Here is a 22,680-nt window from a genome sequence, read left to right as displayed (position 1 = left end):
ATTGTCAACTCTCATGAGAACTAGAAGTCCATCAGTTTCTCTGCAGAAGTTCTCTTAGTGCCCGCTCTTCTCCATCCATTATATCACGTGCATATCAGCTTCATAAAAACTGGGAAGCTGGCGTGGTACAAAGCAAGTGTCCGCCTTTGGAATCTCAAGAGGGTCTTATAAGCTTTCTTAAGAAGCAGAATTAATAGATGTCTATGGAAGTTCTCCATCATCCAGGTCATGGTGTCCCATGAGTGCTTTCCCAAAAGGAAACAACCAGATGACTGCAAAGAATATAATGTTGAGACTCTAGAAAGAGTTCAGAGAAGAGCAACAAAGATGATTAGGGGACTGGAGGCTAAAACATAGATCGGTTGCTAGAATTGAGTATGTCTAGTTTAATTAAAAGAAGAACTGGGGGTGACATGATAGCAGTCTTCCAGTATCTTAGGGAATGCCACAAAGAAGAGGGGAGTCAAGCTATTCTCCAAAGCACCTGAGGGCAGGACAAGAACCAATGGGTGGAAACTAATCAAGGAGACAAGCAATCTGGAACTAAGGAGAAATTTCCTGACAGTGAGAACAATTAATCAGTGGAACTACTTGCCTCCAGAAGTTGTAAATGCTCCAACACTGGAAGTTTTTAAGAAGAGATTGGACAACCATTTGTCTGAAATGGTATAAAGTTTCCTGCCTAAGCGGGAGATGGACTAGAAGACCTCTGAAGTCCCTTCCAACTCTGTGATTCTATCTAACTTTTTATTCCCTACCATTCATCAGAGCTAAGGAAGCTTCTTGGATGAGAAGTGAAATGTTTTCAAGAAAAACAAAAAATGAAAGAAGTCCAAATGTCTTTTGGAAATGCACCTTTGGAAGAAACAATGGATGGATGGCTCATTTTCAAATCTGCCCCAAAAGATGAACTGAGCTAATAAGGAGAGTTCAGGGGTGGGGTGGGGGCTAGATAGAACAAGGGGGAAAGTAGCATCCTGGTAATCCATGCTTTGCAGTTGATTGCAGCCCTTGTGCAAACGCACACATCACGCGCCTTCAAAATTCAGAAGTTGAAATGTAGTCATACTGCAAAATTTCAGAGAGCTGATGTTCGCCTCCATTTCATGAAAAAAAAAAAAAGACTATAAATTAGTAGGTGGCTCCATATGTTCTGTTTACAAAATTTCTAAGTAAAAACCCTAAAGGAAGTGCTCACCGATAGACTAGTCTCTCTTGTCCTTATGAAAGACAGCAGCGCACCTGAAGGGTGCTATGATGAGACAATTTAATTTAAGGAACGATATGTAAAAACTGCACTGTTGGATGCAGTAGCTCAATCTATATGGAATTTTCTAAGCTGCCCACATCAACTAATTTTATAACAAACAGAGAGCACAGATGGGGGTTAGATGCTTAGCATCAATTTCTTAAAAATCAGTTGCATGTGTTATGTAAACACTGCCTATCAGTTGATTGTGTGTGCCAACCAGTCTTGTATGACTCTTCATTTTTGTCTCAGGTCCAACCATCTCTGTGTCTGTGCGTGAGTGTTTGTGTTTGTGTGGCCAGAAACAAATGTTTGACCAGATTCCCATCTTTTTTAGACTAGTGTGAGAATTACTGTGTGTTCTTCCACATGGTAGATTATTTACAATTTGTACAATGCCGTTGCTAAGTTACAGGCACAGTGCAGTTGTTCAGACATTTAAAATTGTGGTTCTTTGTACATTGCTTTTAGAAAGATGAAATGGTAGCCTTATGGTTAAGATGTTTATATGCACGAAATTGAAAATAGGATTAATAATAATGAATCCATAAAGTTAAACAGTGTAAAGGTTTGTACATAATTTAGAAGCACAAGATATGAATGGAATTACGGAAGAGATTGGCTGGGGAGAATGATCCAGTAACATTATGTTGCGTAAGTTTGCTTATTGTTTTTTCACTTCCTCTGACCCTTGCAGAATCTGGAATGTATTGTGATAAGTTCTTTAAAATTCATACTAAAATAGAAAAATACTAATGTTACAAAGAAACCTACATAAAAAAGAAGGGTTGGGCTAGGGAGTAAGGTTTACATTGTAAGCAACAGCTTAGGTGCAAAAATATAGATTTGCCTTTCTCTAACTGCAGCCACAAAAAAGCCTTTCTGGGTATTTGTTCTGTTTTGAATTAACCATAGTTACTTGTAATAGCCATATACAGACAAATGTGTAGATCAGGGGTCGCCAACCTTTTGGACCTCAGGGACCACCAGACTCATAATTTTAGATCCCAGGGACCACTAACCAGTTCTGTGGGCATGGCCTAATTTGTGGGTGTGGCTTGGTGGTCATGTGACTGGCTGGGCGTGGCTTGTATGTAAATATAAAAAATATTTATATAAATATTGAATTTTTTATAAAAAAGAGCAACTTTTACCCAAAATCAGGCAGGCAGGCAGATTGAGCTGCTCACAGAATCACAGATTCATTCAGAAATCTATCTATCTGCCATTGGCTAGTTCAGTGTGTCACATAAAATTTGCTTGCAAGAAAACTCATAATATAAAATTAACTCACAATACACCATGTATGTAAATATTGAATTTTTTTTATGAGGCAATTTTTACCCAAAATCAGGCAAAGCAGGCAGATTGAGTTGCTCACAGAATCATTCAGTGATCTATCTATCTGCCATCGGCTAACTCAGTCTCTCAAATTTGCTTCCTGTGAGTCTGCCCTGAATTTGCTTGCAAGCAAACCTTCAGTCCTAAGGAAAGCAGAGCCGAAGATCTAAAGACTAGCTAGAAAGCAAGAAATCCAACCATTTCCTGCTTCCTAGCTAATCTAAATCTCCAGGCACAACAGAATAGATGATGGTCAGAAAAAAGAAAAATAGCAATTTTAGCAGGCAAGTTTGCTGGGTAAGGATTGAGTGGGTGGGGAGGGTTCCCGCGGGCCATGTGGGCATCACAGCCTTGTGTTTCTGTGCAGCCTGGATTAATTGCTTTGGGGGAGGGGGTGCTCTGGGGGTGAGATTTCTCTGCGGCCCACCAAAATTGTTGGCTACTGCTGGTGTAGATAACTACGGTTTGCTCAGATAAGCTAGTTTAAGGCCATAGGTTGAATTCACCGTAAAATTATGAGGCCAAAGTTCAACAGCTTGGGCTCATCTTCTGTCTCCTTTTTTCCACTGTTGGCTCCAACTTGCTACTGCTTGGTATTACCCCTGAATCCTAAAATGAAGTTAATCTTAACTGTAATCTGTTAAAACCATTAAGATTCATGTGACATTACACATCATGTTGAACAAGCTATGGCAAGTGTGTGATTCACACAAATAGCTAAGTCATGAACTTTCCATTGTGGCCACATTCTTACATGCCACTAAACAAAATAAGCCATATTAGAGCATTGTGTGTGTGTGAGACATTGTGTTCAGACATGGGACAGCTGTGGTTCAATATAATGATAATACAGTATAGGACAAGCATCTCCAACCTTGTGTTTGTCCAGCTTTTGGAAATGATTTGAATCTGTGAATTTGGTATGACTTCATTTTTTAAGGTGATAATTGCAAGGCACCATATTAGAGAATACTTTTATAACACTCAGAATTTGGATTACTGCTGTAACAAGGATCTATGAATATAAAAGTGCCTAGGGCATACATGTTTCTTAATGCAGCCCTAATCCTGGAAAACTGTTTCAAAACCACAGAACACTTGCCCGCATTGGATTGCATGTGCAAGATTAAATAAAATATAGTCCCAGAATGCTTGCATATCACACTGTACAAAAAAAAAATTATCTTTCTCGATTTTATTTGGATGCATAGATAGGGAAGATTCACACAGTACCATGTTACAGAAAGTTGTTGTTTTTTCCCTATCAGCCAATATTTTTAAACATCAAAAATCTGAAACCAACTTTTTCTGGACCTATATTTGTTAGTAAGTGACAGGGATTTTTATTTATCCAAGTACCCAAAGTAATATTTGCAGGTCAAGGATCCAATATAGTGCATACATATGTATAAATGTACCATGGCAACTTGGAGTGCTCCGTTTTCTAATCAGCATAGTCAACCTTTTCCAGGTTACTGTAATCTGTACTTTTCCCCCTAAACTTCGATGTTTTCACTTAGCAACAGTTAGTACTTTTTAGTCTCTAATCCAGGGGTGTCCAACCTTGGCAACTTTAAGACTTGTGGACTTCAACTCCCAGAATTCCTCAGCCAGCTTTGCTGGCTGAGGAATTCTGGGAGTTGAAGTCCACAAGTCTTAAAGTTGCCAAGGTTGGACACCCCTGCTCTAATCAGTCACATTCTTCAAGGCTTGTTTTGGAGCTGCTGCCCTTGTTTTTCTCCCCTTTCCCCAAATTAAACCAGAATAAACAACAATAACAAGCCTTCAACCATTGAATAATTGGCGATGGGGGGGAAGCATGGCAGAAGTTAGTTTATTTTCTGAGCAGGAAAGTTGGTATCTTCAAAGAGAACAGTTTTTGTGATTTGGTGACCACATTTATTCAACAATTATTCTTGTGTGTTGTGCTGCCGTGTGTAAACATCCCAGGGGAGGCAAGCATTTTCCCACACCCACCCTTTTGTATATCTCCCATTCTGTCTATCAGCCTCCTTGACCCATTCGACTTTTTAAAATTTCTTTCATTAGAGGGGATTTTCAGAAAGTTGGCAAACTGCAAAGTGACGTCCCAAGACTTGCACATTGGCAAGCCTTTATTGGCAGCAGTGCCTAGGAGTCAGAGGTAATATAAGCCAAGATCTAACTGATAATAATTCTACTACCAGCAGGAATGTTGGCCTGTGGTTGTGTGAGAGTGTGAAAGATCATTTGTTAGGCAAGGCTAATAAAGAATCTTTAAATACTGTGTTTTAAAAAAATAGAAGTAGGATATCCTCCTCACCCACTGTTCCACCTCCTTGAACTGATGTATCATTTCCTGGTTCTCCTTACTTACTGATATTTTTGGCACTTAGTTTTTCCTTTATTATTACTCCTGTGAGTTGCAGATTTGAAGTTTTGAAGGATGTGCAGTTGTAGGTCCTGGGCTGTTACAACCTGTTACAAGTTTTCAAAGTTAACCTCTAAAGTTGTATCTTTGCTAAGCTCTCACAAAGCAACAATTACAAGGATCACCTGTTTGTATATTTATTGACAAAAGCACCAGTATAGTTCTTTCATACCTTTTCCCTTTTTTCTTTACCTCTCGCCTTAGGAAACGGTTTTGTGAACTCACGAGCATCCCCAGGCCTGCTTAGCAGCACCGGTGGCGGGAACAGTTTAAGCAAAGTGATGCCTACAAAATCTCCCCCACCTCCGGGTGGGGGCAATCTTGGAATGAACAGTCGCAAACCAGATCTCCGGGTTGTCATTCCTCCATCTAGCAAAGGCATGATGCCTCCATTGGTAAGGTGTTCCTTTGACTACTTGTGCATGGGCTGTATTCTTAGAGGGCTTAAAAAGTACAGTTCTACAGACAAAAACGTCTCAAATGCTGCTTTGATCCCGTATTCGAGGGTACCTTCAACAGCAAACCACGAACCATCATGAGCCGTAGTAGCACAGTGGTTAGAAGGCAGCACTGCAGCCTATTTCTGCCGGCTGCTGGCTACCTGCAGTTTGGCAGTTTGATCCTGACCAGCTCAAGGTTAACTAAGCCTTCCATCCTTCCGAGGTTGGTAAAATGAGGACCCAGATTGTTGGGGGCAAGAGGCTGACTCAGTAAACCGCTTAGAGAGGGCTGGAAAGCGCTGTGAAGCGGTATATAAGTCTAAGTGCTGTTGCTATATTGCTATTAAGAATTAGTACTTCTTTGCAGGGAGAAATGGCCATGCTAGTCGGTGTGCTTTCTCCCTCCTTTTCTTTATTCATCCATATAAAGCTTTCAAACTACAGGTAGTCCTCAACTTACGACCACAATTGAGCCCAGAATTTCTGTTGCTAAGCACATTTGTTGTGAGTTTTGCCCCATGTTATGATCTTTCTTGCCACCGTTGTTAAGTGAATCTGGATTCCCCATTGACTTTGCTTGTCCGAAGGGCACAAACGCCGATCACATGACCCCGAGACACCGCAACTGTCATAAATATGAACCAGTTGCCAAGCTTCTGAAGTTTGATCATGTGGCCATGGAGATCTGCCACAGTCATAGTGTGAAAAATAGTCACAAGTCACCTTTTTCAGTGCCATTGTAATTTCACTAAACAAACTGTTGTAAGTTGAGGACTACCTGTAGTTAGAACATACAATAATACGGGTGGAAGGGACCTTGGAGGTCTTCTAATCCAACCCCCTTTTTGTTGTAGGCAAGAAGTCTTTTTACTCTAGACTTCTGCAATCTGTCCCCTTATCATAATGGTTGAGAATTCTGGGAACACCTTATATGGGGAAGGTGCTCTTAGTAGTAAACATGGGTACGACTTGCTAGTGGTTGCTCTGAGATCTGCCATATTTTTGTATTATTCATGCCATTCTTTATGGGCTGACCTCGATAAGTATCGTGTTTCAAAAATATTTCAGGGTCTTAATTTTTTCAGAATCCAAGCACTCTGGTCCTTTGTTTTGTTTGTGCGAATTGCTCGCGAATTACTGCTAATTGCTCATTTTCTTGGCTGTTCATTTGCCTTTTATAAAAGGGGACTTGAATTGATTAACTTCAAAGGCAGAATCCAGCCTAGGCTGTTTTCTTTGTTCAATCCAGTGAAACATAGTATGAATATATTAAAATAAAAACATGCACTAACATTTCTTAATCCAGCTCTATTAAATTATCCCCACACTTCACCCCCCTCTCTTCGTTTGTATTAATTAATTTGCTTGTCCCCTTGAAGTTCCTTTTAAATTCACAAAACTACAAAGAAAACCCCTGCCAGTACAGATCAGATTTATCTGCAGCCCTGCTTTTTTCTTGTTTCACACTACAGCCAACTCGCTGCTTCTCAGACTCACAGTCAGGACTTTATGAAAACCAGAGCCCTCCCCAATTTCCCATCTCCAATTCCCAGCACTTAATCTTGAAGAACGCTGCTGTCAGTTAGACAGAAGCAACACAGATTTGTTCAATTCTTAAAAATTCTATTGGATAAGCCAGTGGTCATCTCTTGTGGGAAGAAGTTTGCCACAACTTATTCTAACCCAAGAACAATTTGATGGATATAATCAAGGTTATAGCTATTAGGGACCTTTCTCAGGTCTGCACTGAGACAAGCCGATTGCTTTTATCAGCATAAATGCGGTTGCTTTGCATATATAACATTTTCACTCCCAGGAAAAAGTGAAGAATTATGCAAGGCATTGGAATGTTGGCATAGCATCTGAGCTAGAACCAAGAACTGACTCATAACTTCAAGCTTTACTTTCTCAAGGGGTAGACAGATGACAAGGGGGGCGTTGGGGGGCGTTGAAGCTTAACTTTTGACCTTGAGCCATCTGGTCTGTGAAAGGGTGCCATTTGTCTGGCGTTTTCATTGGCTTTTCTCATTCTCACCAAGCAGGCTCCAAACTTTCCAATTGTTGCTATTCATCCCCGTTTGATTAAAGTTTGAAGTAGAACTTTAGTTGATCCACTAATATATATATATTTTTCTTTTTTTAAAGCACTCCCTGCAATCTGGGATTGCCAGCTGCCAAATTGGCTTAACATGAATTAACATAAATTATTCTAACCATAATAAATTAAGTGTTCCGTATCAGAATAGCACCAGAGATAGTCCTCGACTTGCGACTGCAATTGGGAACAGAGTTTCTGTTGCTAAACGAGGCAGTTGTTAAGCGAGTCACATATCCGATTTTATGACCTTCCTTTTGCCACAGTTTTTAAAGCGAATCAACGTGCTGGTTAAGCGAATCTGGCTTCTCCCATTGATTTCGCTTGTCAGAAGCCAGCTGGGGAGGTTGCAAATGGTGATTAGAGATAGTCCTTGACTTACGACAGTTCATTTAGTGGCCGTTTGAAATTACAGCAGCACTGAAAAAAGTGACTTTTTCACACTTACGACCATTGCAGCATCCCCCCATGGTCATGTGAGTTACCTTCAGATGCTTGACAACGGGTTCCTATTTATGACGGTCACAGAGTGTGATCCCCTTTTGCAACCTTCCGACAAGCAAAGTCCATGGGGAAGCCAGATTCACTCAAACAACCGTGTTGCTAATTGAACATCTGCAGTGATTCCCTTAACAAACGTGGCGAGAAAAGTCAAATAAAATGGGGCAAAACTCACTTAGCAGACTTCTCACTTAGCAAGGTAAAATCTGTCCTCAGTTGCAGGTTGTAAGTCGAGGACTACCTGTACACGATGCCGAAACCATTGTAACTACATGCCAGTTTCCAATACCCAAATTTGGATTATGTGACTGTAGCTATGATGTAACGGTTGTAAGGGCGAGGATGAGTCATTGGCCGCTATTTTTGGTGCTGTTGTAACTTTGAACGGCTGGTAAAGGAATGCTGAGTTGAGGACTGTAGTTTGCTTAGGTAAAATCTTTGTCAACCTGGCTAATTTAGGCTTCTTAAATTATGCTGTTATGCCTGATACTCTGTGTAAATTTAAAATACTAGCAAGGCTAAATATAGCCAGCTTTTCAAGCCCAAACATGACTCTTTCATTCTGAAACACAATCTATTCTTAATAATGTTATTATTCCTCTTATTTGCTGAGTACAGTCGGAGGAGGATGAATTGGAGTTGGTGAGTCTGGGTTCTTACTTGGTATGAAACATCAAAATCCGAAGAACTTTCATGTCCACTATGTATGTAACCATACCAATGTTCCCTTTGTCTTGGAGGGGGAGGAAAAAAAAACATTTTAAGGGGAAATCAATAAACTTCAGACAAAAAGCTTTTTCTTGTCCTTTTAATTGAAAGGGGAACATTGGAACCAAACCTCTAACAGCAACATCAGGGAAATATACCTTAAATGATTATTTGCATGACGGCTCAGATGCGTTGGTGTTTCGAGAGAGCGATTTGGCCTACCAAGTTCTACAAATATTGAAACAGATTCTTGTGGCTGCTGCTTTCCTTCTTGGAGATTACATCACTCCTGATGAGCTCACCATGCTGGAGATAAAGTTAATTTCATGCTCTACAAGAGGAGGAAGCCACAAGGGGATTCCCTGTTTACCAAAAGAAACTACAATTGCAAGCTGTCTGTTTCTAGTGGAAAAGGCTTCCTCTTAAGAAGGCTTTTACAAAACACATATGATGTAATTTCTTTTGTTTAGCCTTTAAAAAAAAAAAAAGTCCTAAAATAATACTTCTCAGCATTATGGCAAATCTGCCTCTTGATAAACTTGTGTAAAGGACACAGAGAGGAAGAATTTTGATGCTTTTTATCAATTAATTTAAACCCAATGAGTTGCTGATATGGGGCTTTTTATGCATGACAGCATGGGTTTTTGTGTGTGTGAGTGTGAGTGTGTGTGTTTGTGTCTCTGTGTCTTGTGAATGCATCCAGTTACGTAGTACATTTACATTTTTAGACAATAGTATCATGTCTAATATATCCAGTGTGCTAATTTTCCTACATAATTGTTTCCACATATATTTGAAAAGCTAAAGCGTTAAACACCTATTTCATTCAATTAATTATATTGAAGTGACTTACCAAGATTAGCGCTTTAAAAATAAATGCAGGAAAATTCAATATGAACCCTTAAAGTAGCATACAAAAAAATCTTAGGGAACACTCTGGCAACGAAGGATTGTACTTCCCTTCCCTTTGCCAGTTATTCCATAATGTGGGACCCATTATTAGAAAGCTGAATTTATCATAGAGGCCAAAACATCTCAATTGAGAGACCCATATAAACAAGGTGCTACATGTGATGATGACCCATAAATTGTGGAGCAGACTATTTGGGCGTAGGTGGTCCTGTAAGTAGCTTGGTCATAAGCCTTATAAAGCTTTATAGATGACCATAAGCTGCTTTCAGGTGACCTCGGAGATTCAGGCAGTCGGTAGTTTCAACCCAGGGGTAAATGTAGGGCACGAGAAGGCCCAAGTGACCGTTGCTGGTTCTGCTGCTTTCTGGGCCAGCTGTGATTCCAACCCTTTTTGTGTATATAGTCCTTTGAAGTTGAACCATCTTGAATTTGAAATGCCTGGCTGGATTCTGAGACAGTTGTTTCAAGGTCAAAGCAGTTGTTCTGAATGTAACCGGCTGTTCTTTTGGAAAGCCTTTCAAGCTTGGAAACACTCTGTTCTGAGCTTGAAACACTTCCGGGTATCAAGACTCACCTACCTCCATCTGACCAGTCCAAACCACTCTTGCTTCAGATGAAAGAGGAGAATATAAGGGGAACGTTGATGGCTCTAAATCAGAGGTCCCCAAACTTGGCAACTTTAAGACTTGTGGACTTCAACTCTCAGAATTCTGGCTGGAGAATTTTGGGAGTTGAAGTCCACAAGTCTTAAAGTTGCAAAATTTGGGGACCCCTGCTCTAAATCTTCTGCTGACTGTACCCGGCGGTTTCATACAGGAATTAAATAGCTCTGGATACAAGTTTTTCCTGAGGCACTTTTCAATAAGATTGTTAGTGAGCTGAGCTACAGTCTTTCGGTGTCTTTTTTTTTTTTTTTCTATAGATATGAGTGGAACCACTACATGATCCAAAGCTATTTCAGGAGAATATTGTGATTTTACAGGAGAACAACAATTGCCATTATCTCCTAATAAAAAGTTGTCCTTCAGGACAACCCAGGAAAATTCTGACCCCTAATCACCAGAAACTAAACTGAGTGTAGATAATGATGAGAACAGAACAGAACAGAACAGAATAGAATACTTTATTGACTAAGTGTGATTGGACACACAAGGAATTTTTCTTCGTGCATATACTCTCAGTGTACATAAAAAGAAAAGTTACATTTGTCAAGAATCATAAGGTATCACACTTAATAGTGTTGTAAAAGCATCTTGTAAGAACATCTGTAGTAAGATGATCTTGATGATTACATTTAAAAAAATAATAATTGGATGTCTTCAATTAATTGAGGTCTTTTGTTTGAGGTCTTTTGTTTTCTGTCAAAGTATACTTTTTTTTTTTTTTTTGCAAAACTTAGGGATAAGAAACACTTTCCACATTTTTCATCTCTACAGCTTCCCATTTTGTCAGCCTTTTAAGACATTCCCATTTTACAGATGGAATCTGAAAAGCTCAAGTGTTTTGCTAGCAAGTCACAAATGTTGCTGAATTGTAGGATTATAAGTAGGGATCTCCAACCTTGGCAACTTTTAAGACTTGTGGGCGTCAACTCCCAGCTGAGGAATTCTGGGAATTGAAGTCACAAGTCTTAAAGTTGCCCAGGTTGGAGAGCCCTGTTTACACAGTTCCACATGGTTTCCAGTTTAAATTCACTGCACTGTAGTTCAAGCATTATGAGTTGCTTATACAAACACAAAATGGACACCCGTGGGTTTGCAGTGATTCATTCAAATGATGCCTGCGTAGATTTACATTTCTCTTCTCCAGAAACAGCGTCCTAATTATTGTTTGCATGCAAATTCCATTTGTTGTAAGTTAAAGGGCATGTCTGCTGAGGTTTTTTCAGTGTGTCAAAATGTATTTTGAAGCAGCTCTCAGTTTTCCTATACAAGGGTAAAACATCCATTTGTATTTTAGCATTTTACAGGAGGAGAGTGCCCTCTGGTGGCATCACCGCTTCTTAATATCAAGCCAAGAAAAAAAGGACGACCCCGCCCCCTCCAGACAATTAGATGATTTAGCATTGCAACTAACCCCCCCAAAAAAAAAAAAAAAAAAACACTGGTTCAAGCTTTGTTGTTTGCCCAGAAAAGAGAGATTTTAAGTATTGTGGAGCCTTGTTTTATGAATGTGGCAAGCTTGGTCTACCATGGACCAATTTTCCATGTCAGTTTATCCTATTGAATATAGTATAGTATAATTTATATAATATATATATATATATATATATATATATATATATATATATATATATATATATATATATATATACACACACACACACACACACACACACACACACACACACACACACATATATATATACATACATACATATATATACATACATACATACACATATATACATACATACACATACACATATACATACATACATGCATATATATATACACACACACACACACACACACACACACACACACACACACACACAGAGTATAGCAATTTGAAAGGACTGGAATTTAAAAAAAAGTAAACTGTGGAGAGGATAGGATTTGAAATTCATTTAATTAGATGCTTTTATCTACATATAGATACATTTCATCAGCAATCTTTCCCCCCAGAACTGGATGTGACAACATGATCCCAATAATTCTGGGAAGGCAAAGTTTATAGGAATGAGTCCAAAGGCAGCTTTTTCTCTTCCTGTCTTGACTAAATTGCCATTATAATCATTAAATCACTATGGTTTAATTAATCCCTGAAACACATTCAACTGTTATTCTGGTTGAATGTTAAGAAAATATATTTGATTCCAGTTCCTTTAATGGATGTGCTCAAACAGAAGCTGGACAGCCGGGATGAGTGCTTTAATCTGGATTCATTCATCAAGGTGGTTCCAATGTTCAGCCAAATGGTCCCTTTCAATTCTATGACTCTATCACAGTTAATTAAAGAAAATGTGCTGCTTGATTACCTCAGTGGCAATATAAACAATGCACTAGAAGAAAAGAACCTCAGAGTTTGTATTTGGCCAATGCATGTCTGAATTCACTTCAGTGCATCTTTATTTTCTTTGACCACTTTCGTTTTTCTGGTCACCATTCACAGAACACACAGCGGTTAAGTAGTTCTCAGTCCACGCAACCTCTTGCAACACCAGTTGTATCTGTGACAACTCCAAGCTTGCCGCCACAAGGACTGGTCTATTCTGCCATGCCTACAGCTTACAATACTGGTAAGTTACACATTTGTTGGCTCTTCATCTCTCCTGTTTTCTTAATGGTTGCCGCATTCAAAGGATTCTAAGTCTTTAGGCCAGGGGTCTTCAACCTTGGCAACTTTAAGCCTGATGGACAAAGCTGGCTGGGGAATTCTGGGAGTTGAAGTCCATCAGGCTTAAAGTTGCCAAGGTTGGAGACCCCTGCTTGAGGCAAACCTGTCTTTGCAACATTCAGTTGTGGCCAACAAAAGTCACGAATATTGAATTATTGCTCAAAATTATGTGCTGCTCTTCATAGAATAGTTTATTATAATATAAATCTTTTAAACTAAGTGATCCACAGTTTAACCCATAACAAATAATACAAATATTTTAAAAACATCACAACAGCGTAAAACTAGTCATGTATGGCAGAGTAGTATATGGGAGAGGTTTGGTAAATACTGCAGATGGAAATTATGATAGAAGAAGAACCAGTTTGTTGTGATGAGGCTAAAGACTGGGGAGACTGTGAATTTGAGTCCTGTCTTAGGCATGGAACTAGCCTGGTGACCTTGAGCCAGTCACTTTCTCTCAGCCCTAGGAAGGTGGCAATGGCAAACCACCTCTGAAAAACCTTGCTAAGAAAACTGCAGGGACTTGTTCAAGCATTCTCTGAGGATTGGGCACAATTAAACAGAAGAGGGAAAAATATGAGACAGGTTTGGTAAATTTTAGAGAACGATTCATTTGGGGGACTTTGTCTGAAAATTTATATAGAAGAATTAGTGACATGAGCTTCCCTCTGAAACAGGGAAATGAAGCAATGGTGTTTTCATCCCACAGTCACTCTTCCTGACGTGAAACAATGCCTGGTTTACATGCTCAGAAATCTCTTATGTGCCCATGGAAAAAAATGTCTAGCCAACATCAACTAATAATAGATAGGGGAAAAAAAAACCTAACAACGCTGCAGCATAAATCATTGCTCTTTCACATGAACCCATTTTTATCCCTATCTTTCCCCAAGAGGCAAAGGAATATATTAAGAGAACAGTATTAGAAAGTGATTAAGTGCTGAAAAGCATTTGCAGCTCCCTCTCCTTCCATATGTGAGAGAAAAAGCAGTGACAATCATGAAGTGAAATAACTTCCTGCATGTTAATCAGAAGTGGCAGCTATTTAAGCCCTGATTTTAAAAACCTAATATTTAAGTTCCTGAATCAAACCCTGGAGACATCTGTTCCATAAGGCTGCAGGGAGTCCCCACCTGCAAAAGTGAGGTGGAGGAATCATTTCTCCATTACTTCTGGAACAATAATCAGACAACAGCTTTAAGTACTCTTCAATTTACTTACCATTAATCTTCAGATGGGGCTTCCTGAACTGCTTGCGTCTTAACTGGTATTCTTTTGAGTTGGTTTCCAGTCTGTTCCCTTCTCACGTCCTCCATATCCTCCCTCCCTCCCTCCTTTCAAAAGCAGCAGAGACTAATTTTATTTCTGAGCTTTGTAAGCTATTTGGAGAGCTTTTTGAAGGCTTAATTGCAGAGTAAACGATACTTTCATTTACTGAAAGTTGCTGATAAGATTTGAATCCTTGGCTGCTTTGCAATTCATAAAACTGTATGTAGATATAAACAGAAATTGGATCGTGTGATCCCTCCGGGTTTGCTCTTAAAGGAATTAACAGGGACCCTGTTACTCCTTGGAATAATCTTGGTTTTTCTCCTGGGAGTCCACTTGAATTTCTTGTGTAAGAGTTGTGTCAAGGACTCTACTCTCTGCTTATAAGGGAAAGGTGGTCTTAACAGACTTCCTGTGTTTCAGCATCTCAAGTAACCTGCCCATATACTTTCCTTGAGCAAAAATATAAAAAATGAACTTGAGAGTTAATCCTTAGAGATGGGGGACAAATTAGTTTGGCTGGCATCTTTGTACCAATTTACCTAATCTAAAGCGGAAAATAGGACCTCTCAATTGTTTTAGCTGTTAGCAATCAGTCTGAGATGTCACTTTGCCTTATGACTTTGCCACGAATGCTTAATATTGTATTTTTCTCTCCTGTTTCAGATTACTCCTTGACTAGTGCCGACCTGTCAGCCCTGCAGGGGTTTAACTCCCCAGGAATGCTGTCATTAGGACAAGTTTCTGCCTGGCAACAGCATCATCTAGGACAGGCGGCTCTCAGCTCTCTTGTGTAAGTAGGAGGCCGTTCTTGCAGCTTCCTTGGATTTGCCGCCTAATTCCCAGTGGGAACCCCACAACCTCCGATTGTGTTTGAGTTGATTCAATTCAGGGCAGTTTTCTTTACTTTCTAGCTTTTGGATGCGCATGGTTATTTTCTTGGGAGGAAAGCCGATGTATGACTTGCAAAACTCCTGCATTTTTGCAGGTTTAAGGGGAAAAAAAATCATGTCACCACACCACAAAAAAGATGTTGAGACTCTGAAAGAGTGCAGAGAAAAGCAGCAAAAATGATTAGGGAACTGGAGTCTAAAGCACGTGAAGAACGGTTGCAGGAACTGGGCATGGCTAGTCTAGTGAAGAGAAGGACCAGGGGAGATAGGATAACAGTCTTCCAATATTTGAGGGGCTGCCACAGAGAGGAGGAAGGGGTCAAGCTATTCTCCAAGGCACCTGAAGGCCAGACAAGGAATAATGGATGGAAGCTGATGAAGGAGAGATTTAACCTAGAAGGAAATTTTTTCTGACAGTGAGGACAATCAACCAAGGGAACAGAAGTTGCCTTCGGAAGTTGTGGGAGCTTCATCACTGGAAGCTTTCAAGAAGAGGCTGGAGTGCCATCTGTCAGAAATGGCGTAGGGCAGCGGTTGCCAACTAGTAGGCCATGGCCCACTGGTGGGCCGTGAGAAAATTTTGGTGGGCCACAGAGAAATCTTAGCCCCAGAGCACTCCCCCCAAAGCAATTACTCCAGGCTGTACAGAAACACAAGGCTGCGCTGCCCACATGGCCCACGGGAACCCTCCCCACCCACTTACTCCTTACCTGGCAAACTTGCCTGCTAAGTTGCTATTTTTCCTTTTTTCCCCCCCAACCATCATCTGTTCTGCTGTGCTGGGAGATTTAGATTAGCTAGGAAGCAGAAAATGGTTGGATTTCTTGCTTTCTAGCTAGTCTTTAGATCTTCGGCTCTGCTTTCCTTAAGACTGAAGGTTTGCTTGCAAGCAAATTCAGTGCAGACACATGGCAAGCAAATTTGAGAGACCGAGCTAGCCGATGGCAGATAGATAGATCACTGAATGATTCTGTGAGCAACTCAATCTGCCTTCTTTGCCTGATTTTGGGTAAAAGTTGCTCTTTTTTTAAAATAAAAAATTCAATATTTACATGCATGGTGTGTTGTGAGTTAATTTTATGAGTTTGCTTGCAAGCAAATTTTATGTGACACACTGAGCTAGCCAATGGCAGATAGATTTCTGAATGAATGTGATTCTGTGAGCAACTCATTCTGCCTGTTTTGCCTGATTTTGGGTAAAAGTTCCTCTTTTTTTATAAAAAAAATTCAATATTTATATAAATATTTATATAAATATTTATGATATTTACATACAAGCCATGCCCAGCCAGTCACATGACCACCAAGCCACACCACAAATTAGGCCACACCCACAGAACCAGTTAGTGGTCTCTGGGATCTAAAATTATGAGTTTGGTGGTCCCTAAGGTCCAAAAGGTTGGCAACCCCTGGTGTAGGGTCTTCTGCCTTGGGCAGGGGACTAGATGGACTAGATGACCTACAAAGTCCCTTCCAACTCTGTTATTCTGTTCTAAAAATTTCAAAGGAAATCTTGTATTCCCCTCTCACACCCTGTCATTCTCCAGTATTTTTCTCTTCCTTTCAAAAAACATCCAAGAGAAATGGAACAGCCTATAATAATTTTTTTTTTGTAAATTGCCAGAAGCCATGAAAAACAAGACTCGGTTTAATTTCGTTACAATTTCCTATAACTGGGTTAAAATCAAAATTCTTAACACACTTCTTTTGACTCAAAAGACTAAAGAGTGGTTTTGAAAATTACAGTTAGTCCTCAATTTACAACCATCCATTTACTATCTGTTCAAAGTGATTAAAAATGCAAGTACATAATTTTCCAATTACTCTTTTAATTCATTTAATTTCATTTAATCCATTTTAATTCATTTGAAATATAAGAAATACACGTGATATTAATATGTGGCAGTAAAAGCTGGTTACTAATAGAACTCCTCTCATTTTTGAATGAACAAGCTTCCCACACTGCCCTAAATCATAATCTGATTTATTTCCTTTGGCTTAAGGGATAAGTCCACCCAACCTGGTGTAGTATATTCAGCCAATTCTGCTGATGAATGTTAATTGATCAATATGACATGCAAACAAGTTGATTTTTTTTTTTAAAGACTGGGTCTCCCTGCTCGAAATATTTGGAGAATACCACAAATAATACAGCTGAATTTTAGAGGAACTGGGCTTGTTGTCTCCATGTTGTCACATTTGCCCTTCATCTTCACTAGTAATGCACAAACACGCACACGCACACACCACATACCCTCCCGATTTCCATTGGCTTGACTAAACAAGGTTGAGCCTTGGTGGCGCAGTGGTTCGAATGCAGTACTGCAGGCTACTTCTGCTGACTGCAGGCTGCTGCCTGCAATTTGGCAGTTCAGATCTCACCAAGCTCACCATCCTTCCATCCTTCCGAGGTCAGTAAAACAAGGACCCAAATTGCTGGGGGGGGAAAGGCTGACTTTGTAAACCACTTAGAGAGGGCTGTAAAGCGGTATATAAGTCTAAGTGCTATTGCTCTTGTTGTGGGGAAAATAAGAGGATGGAGGGGTGTAGGATATTTTTGTCACCTGGAGTTACTTGTAAAAAAATAACACAGATGGGATATAAACCAAACAAACATCCCATTCTAATTTCTTGGATGCAAAGTTGGGTTTCCTAAACGTTGGCTCCAGAAAACCATGATTTTTCTTCTCTCTTTCTCTCTCTCTCTCTCTCCCCGCCTTATACTCCCCACCCTGGCTTTAATTAGAACGGGAAGCCAGTTATCCCAGGGTTCCAGTTTATCCATCAACACCAATCAAAATCTTAACATTAAGTCCGAACCAATTTCACCTCCTCGAGAAAGGGTAACCTCGTCCACGTTCCAGTCGCAGCCGCAGGCATCTCAACCGCCGCAGCCGCCACCTCTCCAACCGTCGCGGCAGGAAATGGGCCGCTCCCCGGTGGATAGCCTGAGTAGCTCCAGCAGTTCCTACGACGGCAGTGACCGGGAAGACCCCCGGGGCGACTTCCATTCTCCGGTGGGGCTGGGGAGGCCCCCCACTTCAGAAGATCGCGAGAGCCCGACGGTCAAACGGATGAGAATGGATGCCTGGGTGACCTAAACCTGCTGTTTCTCCACATCGGGTGTCCGCTTTCGAGTGACCCCCAACCCCCAACCCCCCCAATGAACAGTCCTAACATATCTAAATTTATAAATAAGGACCTCAATAAATATTTATATGTGTATATATATATATATATATTATATTATATATATATACATGCATATATATATCTTTGTATACATATATATGTGTGTGAATGTGTAGCAAGACACAAGAAGAGAAAACGGGCACTTAACACCAATGTTTTTATATGGTTGCAGATGCCCTTGTGGGTTAAACAAGTATAACAGAAGATTCCCCCCCCCTTACCCCCCCCCCCCCTTCTCGTAGGCCTTGGCCTCAACCTGGCACTTAACTTTGCTGGACTTTGTACTTGGTGGTGCAAAAGAAATATCTTCCCCTTATATCAACTATCCACTTAGATGGCTGAACCGTCAGGGCCTGCCTCTAGTAGTGTTCCTGTGTGTGTTTTTTTTAACAATTGTGTGGTTTCCTGTAATTAAAATTATGCTTTGTAGCAGCAGAGCAGTAGAAAAAAGAAAGCAATACTGTACATAGGATGACCTCTCTCTAACCCAGTCTAGCATGGGTCTCCCTTGCAAAGAATGCATGGAGAAGGGCTGGTATTATTTAAAAAAGAAAAAGAAAAAACACACACACTCAAACTCCTGTTTTTGCACGTGCAAAACAGTGCTGGGTTCTGATAAGATTTTTTTTTTCTGGGCGGGGGGGGAGAACCACATGAGACAGACTCATGAAAAATACGCATGAAATCTTCAGAAGATGTTAGCCTATGAGATATCTTTAAAGAAAAAAAAAGAATTAATATATTAAGTTATAATTGGAATATGTTTTAAAAGCTTTCTTATGTTAATCGTACCTTTTTTAAAATATAGAGAACCAATTTTAGCTCGTGTATATTTTTTATTAAAGAAAACCATACGTCCCTTGAAGACTATATAGAAAGTTATATATGTACTTTTGAACACATTCTGCTATGAATTATTTATACAAGCCAAAGTTGAATGGTGTAGCTTTTTTTTTTTTTTTTTTTAATTTGTAGAGTATACTTCTAACTTGATTTTTGACTGTATTGTTTTTATTTTCGGGGAGGAAGGAAAAAAAATTGCAGGCAGAACCTTAGGGAAAAATAAGCCATGAATATTCTTTATGTAAATTAAAATTTGAGCCAAATTTTGTGTATATAGCATCTTAAATATATGATCACCTTTTGGTGTAAGTACGTATGTACTGTACGTTCACCAGATTAAAAAGTATATTTTTGTGGATTGACGCCAACTTGAAGAAAAAAGAAGAAAAGGCGAGGTCCTTATTAGTAGAGTATTCACTGTTTAATATTTACTATTTTGTTCAATATACTGTACTTTCTTTTGGATTTAATTAATATTCAGATTTTTTCAAAGGGTGTTTTTAAAAGGGGTTGTCCCCTTCACTGGTGGTGAATGTGTTTGTTCAAATTGTACTCTTTTTTTTGTGCTGTATAGTAAAGCTTCCCTTACACGTTTTATAAATATATACACACAGAGACACACACACACACACACACACACACACACATATATATATATGAATGGTATTCAGCTTTGTTCGGGTATTTTCCCACGTCATTATAGTTGTGCTTTTAAAGTTGTAGCAACGTTAACTGAAACAACTGTAAAAGTCTGACTCACAGAGGAACACAATACAGAGGCCTGATGATGGCAGATGAGATTCTGCCGAAACGTTGCTACAACTTTAAAAGCACAACTATAATGACGTGGGAAAATACCCGAACAAAGCTGAATACCATACATGTAAGTACCTGCGAAAACTTAAGAAAACAAATATATATATGTATGTATGTATGTATGTATGTATGTGTGTATATTTGTGTGTGCATGTGTGTGTGTATATATCTATATCTATATATCAATATTTATATATATATGAAAATATATATGTATATAGATAGTAAAGTGATAAATCCTTCCCTAATCCCTCTTATAGAAATCTGATATTGAATTCATCCTGCATAAATAGAAGAAGATTATTGCAACATGGTTTTTAAAGGCAAATTATTCACAAATGTCTCTTCTGAGGTTGAGGGAACTATCACATTGTTCATGTAATGAAAACATGCACAGAGAAGCAAAAAAGAAACGGGGATTTTGAAGTGGTTTGTGTTAGTTTTGGACAAGCATTTTGCTAAGTTATTTAGAAAGTGAGTTTACACTTTGAGGGGGGCGGGCAGCTATTTAGGAGTTTGCTCTAGTGTGTTCAGATATCCGACCTGTATTTTTGAGCCCATGTTAGAATATTTACATCTCTGGACCCTTGCAAGGGCTGCTCCGTGGCTTTCATTTGCACTAATTTAGATTTAAAGACAGCCTCGCGCCAGGTCTAAATTTGGCCTTATTGTGTACAATACGGGTGCATTTGTCAGTATCCCACAACGTGGAGCATAGAAGAACGTAATATTCACTTTTAGCCCTTTCATTTCAGTGGATTCTCTTCCGCCGTCTAAGGAAGTCATCCCTCCCCTTGGCAAAAATGGCCGGGTTTGATCAGCAAGCCATGCGAACCATCCTACAGTACAATTCACGTACAATTCATTTCCGTGGATCCGTTCACATTTGACACTGCAAAAACTGCTTTCAACTTGGGATTCTGGCAGGACAAACGTAGGGGAGCCAGTTGTGAGAATCAGTAACCCTCTGGACTTCAGTTGTGTGTAACCTCATATAGTATATCTGAACATGTGATTTATACTGTAAATGTGAGCCAGTCACTGGCTGTTTTCTTTGGACTTTTCCTTTGAGTGGAATAGCAATTCTGTTTCATATCTAAACTAGATAGCATTTGGGAACACCTGCAGTTGAATTCTGGAATGCTGATAAATTTGTTTTAAGGTCAAGTTTTGACTTGCATTCCTTCTTAACTTACAACCTTCTAAACCTCTTAAGCATGGCTCGCTGGAAATCTCCCAACTGAACAAAAATGAAAGATGTTTCCTTTTTTTAACACATGACCTATTCTTGTTCTCTTCTTCTATCATATGAATAATCGTGTATACCAGTGGTGGAGCGTGTGCCCCCTTCTTATTGTTTTTCAGTTTGCAAAAAAGTACCCGTTGTCCTCCTTCTTTGTGATTGATTTATCAGTGTTTTGAGGCACTAAAAAGAGCTGGAATTTAGCTACTTCAGACCTTCTTAGGGTAGAGCAGAAAATGCTGTCAAACTTCCTTGCTCCCCCGAGAACAACACAGCCACTTCAGTGATCCTTCTGGTGCTTCAAATGAGCATGTTTCCCTGGCACTACATGGACCTTCCCACAGATTCAAACGGGAGTTGTTGTTTTTTCATTTCACAATTACTGTCTCATTTCTTGTGTGCCTTAATGCAAATGGCTGTGCTGACTGTATCTCAATAGTCTTTATTCCTATGCAGGTCTCTAAGGAGTTACATCATCATGCATCTTTTTAAAAACCATGCAAACTAGAAAGTCTTGGGCTTTGTACATTAAGCCAGCCCAACTGTGGGTTTTTTGGTTTTGTTTTAAGAATCCTTTCTGGAAATCAGACTGTTAATTCTCGGCCCAACAGGTTGTTCTAGGATCTCTCCCTTTCCTCCCATGGAAGAATTACACATCATGAAAATAAAAGTGATTTTTTTTTTTTTTTTTTTTTACAATTAGTGTATAACTCTAGGTGGGTTTTTTTTTGGACATACCCTTTTTGACCCTGTTGATAAAGTTGCAACGGCAGGTTAGGGTTGTTGATGCTAAGTTAGTTTTAGCTGCATATCCTGTACTTTGGCATTTGAGTGAGTTGGTGTTTCCGTGCTGTCATTTGCTGTTCCTTTGTACCAAATATAAACTTTTGCACTGACGTTGCTGCAGTGACGCAAAACTTTTTTTTACAGGGGGGTGCTTTTGTGAATCATCACCCTCCCTTCCAGCAGGAATTGTGCAATTATTCCGTAACAGAAACTTCTGGGGCCCCGAGCTGGTCAGGCATCCAAAGGGCCCTTCAGTTAGCTGCACATGCCTCACCGACCTGAATTTTTTTTCCTTTTTGAATAATTCAGGTAGTCTTTGTTTAGCAACCAACAATTGGAACCAGCCACCGTTAAGTGAAGATAAAGCGACTGTCCTTACGATCCGACTTCAGCTTTGCTTTACAGACCTGCGATGGTCATAAACGGAAAGACTGGTCACAAAATGAGCTTTTCATTTGTAACTACAAATGGCCATTGCCCAAGGCTGTCGGTAAACAAGGACTGCCTGCAGTCCCTGTTATGGTATGAAGAACCAATTTTGAAACTTTAGAGGAATTTGTATTATATCAGTGAAGATCTGGCTGGACAAAAGAACTACTCTAAAATGCTGAAATATTATTCTTGTTATTTGCAAAACCCT

The 22,680-nt window shown here is 39.6% G+C and overlaps 1 protein-coding gene across 10 annotated transcripts in view; it reads left to right on the top strand.

Moving 5' to 3' along the window:
* MEF2A (myocyte enhancer factor 2A) overlaps positions 1–19,173 on the top strand; it is a 76,854-nt gene extending 57,681 nt beyond the window's left edge. For 4 of the 10 annotated variants that reach the window (XM_087972804.1, XM_087972805.1, XM_087972809.1 and 1 more), the window contains 4 exons: positions 5,205–5,395; positions 12,771–12,897; positions 14,934–15,060; positions 17,907–19,173. In XM_087972804.1, coding sequence (XP_087828930.1) covers positions 5,205–5,395; positions 12,771–12,897; positions 14,934–15,060; positions 17,907–18,261 — 800 coding nt within the window. In that variant the 3' untranslated portion in view covers positions 18,262–19,173. Of the gene's footprint in view, positions 1–5,204; positions 5,396–8,654; positions 8,700–12,770; positions 12,898–14,933; positions 15,061–17,906 lie in introns of all 10 variants that reach the window. The other 6 variants (XM_087972802.1, XM_087972803.1, XM_087972807.1 and 3 more) reach the window with 2 other exon arrangements.
* Positions 19,174–22,680: the final 3,507 nt, after the last annotated feature.

Source organism: Notechis scutatus, chromosome 11 (genome assembly GCF_049901735.1).
Source record: "Notechis scutatus isolate UNSWTSFEM ecotype Mainland chromosome 11, rNotScu1.2, whole genome shotgun sequence".
NCBI lineage: Eukaryota > Metazoa > Chordata > Lepidosauria > Squamata > Elapidae > Notechis > Notechis scutatus.
This window is presented reverse-complemented; position numbering and strand designations above follow the sequence as displayed.